The sequence below is a fragment of the Lolium rigidum genome, chromosome 5 (assembly GCF_022539505.1).
Source record: "Lolium rigidum isolate FL_2022 chromosome 5, APGP_CSIRO_Lrig_0.1, whole genome shotgun sequence".
NCBI classification, from domain to species: domain Eukaryota; kingdom Viridiplantae; phylum Streptophyta; class Magnoliopsida; order Poales; family Poaceae; genus Lolium; species Lolium rigidum.
Window position 1 is genome coordinate 90,798,334 of NC_061512.1, and position 10,612 is coordinate 90,808,945.

The following is a 10,612-nucleotide window of genomic DNA, read 5'->3' on the forward strand; positions in this document are numbered from 1 at the left end:
GTAGTACTGTAATAAATAGTCGTTTAGCTCCGGAAATTCAATTTGGCTCCCGGGTGCGTATGCTCCCTCTACCAACAAAACATATTTCGAAGTGTGGAAAAATTTTGAAAAAAAATCTACATGTACATCTCCATAATATATGTGTATGCGTCAAGTTTCACGAAAAAATAATATTTTTTGTGGCCTATGTAAAAAAGAGAAAACTTATCCTGTGAAAAACATTGTTTTTAGCACTGAATTTTGTCTTTTTTACACACGTCACATGATAAGTTCATTTTTTATGAAACGACCTTGTGAGCGCGTAGCACATGAAAATGTACGTGCGAACTTTTTGTTTCAATTTTTTTGAAATTTAAAATATGTGTAAGATGCATTTCAAAATATAGGGAGCATATGCTCCCATGTTCCAAAACATCACTCCTATATTTGTCGTATCTAATTCGAACTATGTTCACTAGTTACATATCCTGTTATGTACGCCTAAATACCAAGAGATAAATAACCCGGTTGCCTCCAGCTCTCCGCCGGAAGAAGCCCGCGATGGTCAGCGCGTATAAATAACCCGGCCTCACCGGAACCCTACCTTTGAGAAACCCCTTCTCCGCCACTATCCAAGCTCTCGCCGCGCCACCACCGCCACCGCCACTACTACTAGAGGAATCTTCAACTGTTGCCTCTTGCTCTCTAGCTAGTAGTGGTTGCCATCGTGCTACTACCGCCACCGCAGCCGCCCAAACCCTAACCCTGATGCCGCAGCAGGAGGTGCCCGACCAGATCGCCGCCGGCTGGTTCGCCGTGGAGCCGTCGGAGCGGCCTGGGAGCCTGCAGAGGAGCGGCTCCAACAGCCGCCTCAACGCGCAGGCGCCGGAGTTTGTGCCGCGGGTCGCCGCGGTGGTGCCACCACGACGACCGATGGTCCGCGTGTTCGCAGCGCCTCCACCGCCGCCTCGCACGGCTTTCTTCGCGGCGCCCCCGCCTCCCCCGCCATTCGACTTCTTTGCGCCGGTCAGGGTTGGCGCTGGATTTGTTGCCAAGGAGCCGGAGCCGGAATTGGAGCGCTCGGCGCCAGCGGCGGCTGAGCCGTCCACGGCCGACGGGCTTGCCGATGAGGTGGCGCAAAAGATTACCAAGCAGGTCGGTCTCGCTTTTTTGGGTAGATGCACTTGGGACTTGGATCAAACACAACATTTAGGATCGCTCATCTAACCAGACTTGTCGATCAGATCCACGAGCTAGCCTAGCTAATTCACGAGCTACCGAGTTCTTTGTTTTGGGAACAGCTCCATTTCTTTTTGTAGTTTTTTTTGTATTGACTATGGGGTTAATCATTCTTAGTTTGATTTTTTGGCATCTGCTTTACATGAATTGGTTGAATCTCTCTGATTGTTCTTGTACTAAAACATTTCTACTCTACAGAAGAGAATCAAGATATGAAAGTAGGAAAAATGAAACAAAGTATGCTTGTACCTATTTATCCTAAAGGTTGCTTCAGTATGCGCCACAATCATGAAAAACCCTCATTCTATCAATATTTGTTGTGGACCTTGACAACAGGATAACTACCATACCATGGATTATGAGTCGAGCGACTAGTCTACAAGTCGTTATTTCACTGTCGATTCAGATGGTCGTTTCGACTAGTTCCATGAGTCGACGAGTTGACCGACTAGTTGTGGACTAGTCTCGACTAGTCCTGCTTCCTGAGTCTGTCGACTCAAAATTTTCCTCGTTAAGTGAGGCTCTCGGGAGCCAAAATTAGGAACTTTATCTAGAGGAGATAATTTGAGGCCTATGCCATGATGTTCTAGGCTCTAGCATTATTATTTATGTAACTTGTGTTGAAATTATGTCAGTTTTAGTTATTAAATCTCTTATTTGGTTTTCATATATGATAGTATTTTGTACAAGCGACTGCTAAAGTATATGCCGACTAGTCGAGCAGTAGGGTAGACTAGTCACGGCTAGTCTATGAGTCGGTACCTGGACAACTCGGCTCGACTCGTCGACTCGTAATTCTTGTACCATACTAAAGATAGCCAGCCTGCATGCTGCAGGGGATTAGCCAGACATAGTTGAGACGGGAGAATATTTAGAAGTTAATAGTTTCATTTGTGTTGCTTGCTTCAAAAGTGGATGCATGGCTATTTTCATCCTGATTAAATATGCTGGATTCATGGGAGGAAATAGAGTGGTGAAATTGCAAAAATCAGAACCTTCCCATTATACTTTGTACTATCATCTTTCAGACTATCTGGCAGATTTACAAAAGCAGGCACCATTGCTAAATATTGAGAAAGTTCAACATGCATATTTTCTTTTGTGCACGACATACTTAGGGATCTTTACCTTCAATGAAAAATCACACTATCCTACCTTGGCTTAAGAGTGTTGAAATGCGACTAGTTCTTTCTCTGGGCAATGTTTTTGCATCTGTGTTGAATGGTTGCCAGTTAATGGGTTGGTGGGACTTCTATTTTGTCTCAGAGGGAATGGTTGCCAGTTAATAGTTTGATGGGACTTCTATTTTGTCTGAGAGGCAGCTTTACGTAGTGCAATGTCGATATTAGAGATAATTTCCTTGTAATACATTTAATCAGTTAACAAACTACTGTATCTGGAAATGGTATATTAAGTGGAGTTATCTGGGATGCATTGTAATTTGAAATTAAGTCTTGGCAACAACGATGGTCCTGTTATTTTTATCGGTAGAGAACTCCAGGGCAATGATCAATGATAATGTTCTCTATGTGTTCTGTTCCCTTTTTATTTTGCTTTTACCTGTTCTTATCTTCATAGTTGGAATTTTGTAGGTGGAGTATTATTTCAGTGACATAAACCTGGCTACTACGGAACATCTGATGAGATTTATTAGCAAGGATCCTCAGGGATATGGTAAGTTCCATATTTACATTTGGATCTACTTTTCTGGATAACTCCAGATTTGCATCTAGATGGATCTGTTGATGTGCTTATGCCTGTAGTTTGTTCCTTCAGTAGCAATCACATTTGTTGGGACTAGACATTTTTCTTGCAAGTCTTACGATAACACGGCATTGTATTCATCATACTGTTGTTTTGCTTTACCAGAAAGAGAGAAGTCAAAGATCCTCATGTCTGTTCCATCTAGATGCATCTTATGCTTTTTATATTGGCTAAATTAAAACACTGTGTTTTTGTTTGTTTAACTTATCTGGTACTCATAGTTGGTTATAAGGTGGGTTTCATGTCTTCATCTTTGGTCCAAATCTTTAGAATTTGTTCTATACAATCTTCCAGCTAATGTATGTTGGCAAGTAACATGCTGCCTCCCTAAGTGCAGTGCCAATATCAGTTATTGCTGGCTTCAAGAAAATAAAAGCTTTAGTGCATAATAACACAATGCTTGCTGCAGCTCTCCGCACCTCATCAAAACTTGTAAGTCTTTCCATGTGGTAAGATACATATAAGTTGTTTTCTGTAGTGAGAACTTTTCGTTCGAAAAAAGAGCAAAATGTTGGCAATTGTCTACTTATATCCTAGAATAAAATAGGTATGTGTATCTACTTACAACCTTACATTGTAGATTGTAAGTGGTGATGGGAAAAGAGTAAAACGTCGACATCCATTTACTGAATCTGATATGCAGGAGTTCCAGGTATTCATGAATGTCTTTGCACATACATTTTGTAATTTTGGAGAATCGACGCTGGTTTATTTGTCTCCCTCTCTCTCGTAGTCCCGAATTGTTGTTGCAGAAAATCTTCCTGGTGATCCTTCTTACCAGAATCTTATGAAGATCTTTTCAGCTGTTGGCAGGTAATGGTCATTGAAGCATGCATTCCTCTCCCCCCAAAGAAAGCAGTATAACCATCCCCAAAGAAAGAACAATATAAATATATACTAACATTATTTTGTTTTTTTTTGTAATGTATCAGTGTGAAATCAATTCGTACATGCTATCCTCAGACTCCAAACGGCCCTGGTCCTGCTACTAATAGGTCTGCCAAGCTAGATATGCTTTTTGCCAACAAGGTAATCACGATTTCAATGCTTCTTTTATAATGTTGTGGGGAAATGAGTACTATTAACTTGCATGTTCTCACTGAATAATTCTTAATGCATTAGACCTGAACCAATATTCTTTATCTGTAACTTTAGGCACTGACTTAATACATAATAATACATAATTTACACGAGAAAGTATACGTAATTTGACCATTACATCTAGGACTCCTTTGTTCTATCCCTTTTTGCATTGCCTCTGAATCTTGTAACAAGTGCATGCTCTTATGTTTGGAGAACCTCCGCAAGATACTCAAAATTGAATCTCTTTGTTCTGTAGATGAGCTAAAATTAATGTGACCTGAACATGTCCCATGGATCTATGCAACAGAATAGTTACTTGATCATAACTTGTTTGGGCAAGTGAGTTCATTAAAGTTATTGAAAATTGCTCTATTCACAGAAGATAAATGTGTTACCATTGATTATGAATCTTACCATGCTATAGTGTGATGCAACCCAGCGACCGCAATGAACAGTTGAACACCCATGTTGCCATGCACAAAATATCCGAGACCTCTCAGTGCTACTATTGCTATCAAAATCAGAATTTTGCCCCTTAATAAAGCGAGCAAGGGCATGTCTGGAAGCTCTCCGGCTTCCATCTTCTCGGAACTCCACCACAGAGCAGTGTAAAACACGCCAGCTCCGTAGAGCTAGATCCGCGAGGCTGAGCCAGTTCGGTTTACAAAATGCGGAGCACCAGTTCAGCAAATTCCTGGATCAGCAAATCATGGAGCAGTGCGAAATTAGAGACATTCTGCCACCGCCAAGTGAAAACGGTTCGATACCTCGCTCGATTGGGCTACTGCGCCACGATATCTCGATCCAATCAGCCTGTAACCCTAGCTGCAGGAAGGGGCTACTCTGTCGCGACCCCAGAGTCACCTCCATCCTTGCCACTGGCCGCCACCTCGAACCCTGGCTCGAGCAGCTCCCTTGGCCGCAGCTGCTCCGTGCTCCTGCCAGCAGCCAGCCTGAGCCGCGGCCTCACCCTGACCTCCTCCTCCAGCAGCTACGTCCCCAACCCCCTCCGTCCTCCAGCAGCTACGTCCCCGACCCCCTCCGTCCTCCTCCAGCAACTCCGGTCGGCGCGTCCCAAGCTCTGTCTGGTGCAGGTGCTCTGGCCTCCGACCTTCCGCTTGTCACCTGCATCACCAGCTCAAACTGCCTCTGTACTGTAACAAATTCTTGAACAAATAAGTAAATGGGTTTTCAGCCCTGCCCTTCTCCCTAGCAGGCTGGATCACGCCCCTCCTCAGCAGGAGGCCCAGAGAAAAAGGGTTGTCAACCCTGCCGAACCGAGGAGCTCACCCGAACGTTCCGTGCTCCACCAGCGACGCTGGAGTCGTTCCTAGAAGCTGGATCGACGGATTTCTAAGAAGCTGGACCACATCCGAACACAGCAGGAATGCACGTAGAAACTGGACTAATCATAATTCATACAAATGATAACACAGCGAGGCCACAGGTTCTGTTTGCTTAAGCTTGACAAACTATCCTTTTCTTATGTACTAGGGCCAAATTTTAGCAGTCGTTTACATATAGAACTTAAACTAATATGGAGCTGCCAAGTGTGTGCAACCCATGTTCCCATACCTGCATGATGGCTATGCTGTTCGTGTATCACCTGAAACCAAACGCAGAAGGGCACAGAAACTTCATCAGGGTACAGAAATTTCATCAGGTAGCAACAAGTTAAAAAGGTGCAATATATTTTTATTTGAAAAATCTCCTATTTTTCAAAGTTCTTAAGGAATAGTTGCTCTACCTTTCCCTCTCCTGATGCCCAATTTCTATTATCCCACCTGCTGGCTTCCCGATGCTCAGGATCCGCTTTCCTCGCGCCTAGCTCCTTCTCTGCACGCGCTGCTTAGCATGCACTGCTAGGTGCAAGGCTGTTGCTCAGCGATTAAGCACTCTTTAGTTCATCTAGGCGTACTCCTAATTTAGCATTGGGTTTTCTAATAGGTTTTCTGTATACTTCTGTGTTTATAGTAGGCAGCAGTTCCTGTTCATTGCTTTGCTAACAAATTGACTTTTGTCTTTGAAATTAGCTGCATGCCTTTGTGGAGTACGAGACTCATCAGGATGCTGAGAAGGCAGTATGTGCTACAGATTTTGAATTCTTCAATACAATGTTTGCACGGTGTTTTTCTTGATGTTGATTGATTTCTTACAGATTCTGGAGCTAAATGATGAAAAGAACTGGAGAAATGGGCTTAGAGTACGGCTCCTGAATACTTGCATGGTTAGCCACCAATGATATTATCTTTCTTCAGTTGTTGTCCAAATGGATATGTTTAATTGAAATGTATACACTTCTGTATTGACCATATAAGGTAGGGAAATTTATGTCAATGCACTTCATTTCGGAACTATGAATTTGCCACTACTTTTCTGCTAACTATGCAGATTCCACTAGTCTGTTACTTCCTTTTCATTCTTTACCATTTCCTGCCATTATCTTATAAATGTGGAATGCAGTAGTGGTATTGACACAAATGACTTCACTTGCCAGTGACCTGCTGTTGTGGCAATGATGTTGTCGCCATCTCAGCTGTGCCAATTTATGTTACTATTGGGTGTGGCCATCAATATATTTGGTGTTTGTTCTTTCTTAAAATCTATGTAGAGCCTGTTGCAAAAAAATGACATTAAATGAATTGTATGTATGTCGCAAATTGCTATCCTTCCTATGTAATTTCCAAATATGATGTCTTCTGCTTTTGGTACTAATCTTTTTTGTGATGATTTCGGTGTAGACAAATGGGCCGGTAAAAGGGAAAAAGGGAGCACATGAAGGTGATGGAAATTGCGAGGAGGATGTCTCCACATCAAACCAATCGAACGAGAGACAACTTGAAGGATCCTTTCAAATCTCAGATGTATTGCCAGAGCACTTGGTAAGGAGTCACATTATAGTGTACTTAACACAGCGCAAAGTTATATAAAATTAAATCCCACTTGGATCTGAAGCAACCCAGACATAATATTCTTCTAAAATAACTTCAAGAACTGCCCGGAAGTTGGGATGTCTCGGAACTGCTGTTTTTGCTGGGAACTGTTATTGAATTTCCATTCCAAAGATATGGTACTACTTATTCTGGATTTGGTTACATGTGCTGTTAACTTGTTATACAGTCTGTTCTAAGAGTAGGGTTTAGTGTTTTTCTGTATTTGATCACATTGACATGTACCTTACCACCCTGATATTGTACAGTTTGATGATAACTCCAATGACAAAGAAGGTCCGAAGAGTGGCAAAGGCCGTGGCCATGGCGGCAGAGGCCGTGGGCGTGCTCACCATCAACAAAACAACAATCAGCACCACAATCACAATGGCAGCAACCATCACCAGGTTATCAACCGTGGTGGCACCCATCCGGTCGGCACGCCGCCGAACAAGCAGCCCGTCAAGCCTGAGCAGCCACTACCTGTGGCCAACAAACAACCTCCTGGCCCACGTATGCCAGATGGAACCCGTGGTTTCGCCCTGGGCAGAGGGAAGCCGCAACCATTACTGACAGGGTTGTGCGCTGTAGAGCCTTAAAGCCATCACTGTGGTCTCATGTTGATATAGATGGTGGTTTCAGTTCGAACTAAGCCTGTATGGATGTGTGTGCTTTGGTTTTTTGGACTTCTCATCATCGACCAATGGTTGGTCTCTGCACTTCAAAACTGGAGGTGTGCTGGTGTGTGAGATGCACGGTTAAGCTCACTACCTTATTATTGTAGTTCTATCTTGTATCTTGTGGGGACTTACTAGTTACTATTATCTGACTTAAAAAAAGGAGCAGATTGACATGAAAATGATGTTTGTCTCCATGATCTATCGTTATCAGTAGGTGATGAATTTGACGAAGCGCTATCTCGAAATCGTCATTGATATACGGAGGAAGTATTATTGCTTTTGCTCTTACCAATATTTCCAACTATTTTTCTGGTGCAATAGCTCTACACTTCAAATCCCCTCCTTGGCAATCAACCGCTCGAGCGGTCTCTTTTGGTCAGCGCGGAGCGCGAGGCGCGAGTCAATTCCCTTTTCCCTTTTCGCTGCGTGGCGTTTTTGGTAACCGTTCGACTTTTCCTTTTTGGCCCGTCTTTTTGGAAATATTGTTTTTGATAACCGTTCGACTTTTCCTTTTTGGCCCGTCTTTTTGGAAATATTTTGAATCGATTTCTTGTTCCCATCCCCCTCCCGTTCTCCTCTCTCCCCTGTTCTCCTCCTATTCAGCTCCGACGGAGAGTGCGATGGCGACGGCGAGGGTTCGATTCCCAGTGGTTAGAGCGCGCGACCTAGATTTCTCCTGCTCTCAGTTCACTAGCAAGGGTCAATTGTTTCCGCCGTTGTAAGGTTAGTATTCGAACGGAATCTAGTTGGCAGATCTGGGTCGATGTAGTAGTCGCCGGCCGATTTGTTTGTCCGGCGAGGGATTGTTCCACCGTGGATTATGCTGATGGGATTTTTGTGTACATATCCGTTGTTATTTGTTCACTTTGTGTTGGGCGGATTTTATTCTCCGCCTAGGTTTCTGCTCCGTCGCTCGGTTCACAAATCTCTGTTATGGGGCGGCTGTAAATTGTGTTGTCTCTGTTCCATGTTCATTGTAGATATGTTTTGGCCCGTTGCACTGCAGTTCGTGCACAATTTCTAGGGTTTTGTAGAAGTAGATAGGAGAGATTATGGGACTTGCTTCTAGGGTTCACAAATCTCTGTTATGAGACTTGCTTTATCAACTCACCCATTCACTTTTCATCAACAAGTATCTCAACGTTTAACCAACACCTACGTTCTGAAGTTACCTACCTCCTTGGCTAAGGGAAAGATGAACACATTTGTACTCCTCCATATGTTTTTGTTGCTGGTGCTGATTTCTACCTTTACAGTGGGGATTTTGGGTGGGCTTGATATATTAACCAAGCCCTTTTTTGTGTTGTTATTTTGATTTTCGACTTGTTATCATTGATGTCACTAAGAATTTTTCTCATTATCATGGCACTTGTTGTATTGCAGCGTTGTTGTTTCCATGGCGGGCAATAAGAAACATGGTGGTGATCAACCCGGTGTTTGCAAAATGCCGAATGCTAGTGAGCGTGCTAGGAATCGGGCCTCTCCTTTTCCTATTGTCAGGTTATATGATCATCTAAGTTCTGATCAGAAGAAATCGATTGAGGATATGGATCTTGGTTCAATGCTTGACATCAAGTGCCATGTTCTTCACAATCCTTTGATAAGCTGGCTTGCTTCTTTTTTTATTATATGAAATTTGTTCCTTCGTTTTTTTAAGGGAACAAGAGAACCTCCTTATCAACTCACCCATTCACTCTTCATCAAATAGGTAACTTAATGTTTTTACCAACCCTTTTCCTTCTTACCTCTTTCTTATCAACCCACCTATTCACTTTTCATCAACAAGTACATCAATGTTTTTACCAACACTTTTCTTGTTACCTCCTCCTTTTTTATAGGAATTTTGGAATTTTGTTTGTTAAGGGAACAAGGGAACATATTAATCAACCCACCCATTCACTTTTTCATTAACAGACAACTCAATGTTTTACCAACACTTTTTCTTGTTACATACTTTCTTTTTATTTTATTTTAAATTTTGGTGCTTTGTTTTCTTAAGGGAATAAGGGAACCTATTGATCAACTCTCCCATTCACTTTTCATCAACTAGTAACTCAATGTTTTTTACCAAACCTTTTTTCTTGTTACCTCCTTATTTTTCATTATAGAAATTTTGGTCCTTTGTTTTTTAAGGGAACAAGGGAACCTATTTATCAACACACCCATTCACTTTTAATCAACAGGTAACTCATTATTTTTACCAACACTTTTTCTTGTTACCTCATTCTTTTTAAGGGAACAAGGGAATATATTTATCAACTCACTGATTCACTTTTCATCAACAGGTGAATCATTGTTTTTGCCAACCCTTTTTCTTGTTACCTCATTCTTTTTATTATAGGAATTTTTGGTCCTTTGTTTTTTAAGGGAACAAGGGAATGTATTTATCAACCCACCCATTCACTCTCCATCAACAGGTAACTCAATGTTTTGCCAACCCCTTTTTCTTATTAGCTCATTCTTTTTTATTATAGAAATTTTAGTCCTTTGTTTTTTAAAGGAACAAGGCAACCTACTTATCAACCCACCCATTCACTCTTTGTCAACACCCGGATTTTTAATTCCAGATGCCTATTATGCCATACATCGCAATCCCAGGAAGATTGTTTTTGCGAGACATAACAGTCGATATCACAGAACATTATTCATTACAAACCATAATCGTCTTACAACAAGGGATCTCATGATCCAATCTTAAAACAACAGTTGATCTAAAGATCGTATACAAAACACATAGCAGAAGAAACGTAGTAGCGGTCCATCTGTTTCACAGGCAACGCTTGCCGTTGGGAGGTGATCCTAGTTATCATAGACATCCTGTTGTCCATCTTCCTGGTACTGGTGCTCTACTTCATAGTCTGGCCATTTGAATAGCCAGGGATAAAGCCATGAGTACTTTATAAAGTACTCGCAAACTAACACTAATAGAAGTACTAG

At 42.1% G+C, this 10,612-nt stretch overlaps 1 protein-coding gene across 1 annotated transcript; it reads left to right on the forward strand.

Annotated features, from left to right (window-relative positions):
* Window positions 1-531: 531 nt before the first annotated feature.
* LOC124651621 (la-related protein 6B-like) lies at window positions 532-7,854 on the forward strand. Its single transcript, XM_047190672.1, has 10 exons — window positions 532-1,134; window positions 2,811-2,892; window positions 3,320-3,414; window positions 3,563-3,634; window positions 3,716-3,795; window positions 3,915-4,011; window positions 6,099-6,146; window positions 6,224-6,292; window positions 6,807-6,947; window positions 7,265-7,854. The coding sequence occupies exons 1-10, from the start codon at window positions 748-750 to the stop codon at window positions 7,592-7,594; spliced, it is 1,401 nt and encodes a 466-aa protein (XP_047046628.1). The 5' UTR covers window positions 532-747; the 3' UTR covers window positions 7,595-7,854.
* Window positions 7,855-10,612: the final 2,758 nt, after the last annotated feature.

Coding starts and splice junctions, on each gene's coding strand:
- LOC124651621 (XM_047190672.1), top strand. CDS start 748: ATGCCGCAGCAGGAGGTGCCCGACCAGATCGCCGCCGGCTGGTTCGCC. Junction 3,415..3,562: donor TCCGCACCTCATCAAAACTT/GTAAGTCTTTCC, acceptor CTTACATTGTAG/ATTGTAAGTGGTGATGGGAA. Junction 6,293..6,806: donor GGCTCCTGAATACTTGCATG/GTTAGCCACCAA, acceptor ATTTCGGTGTAG/ACAAATGGGCCGGTAAAAGG.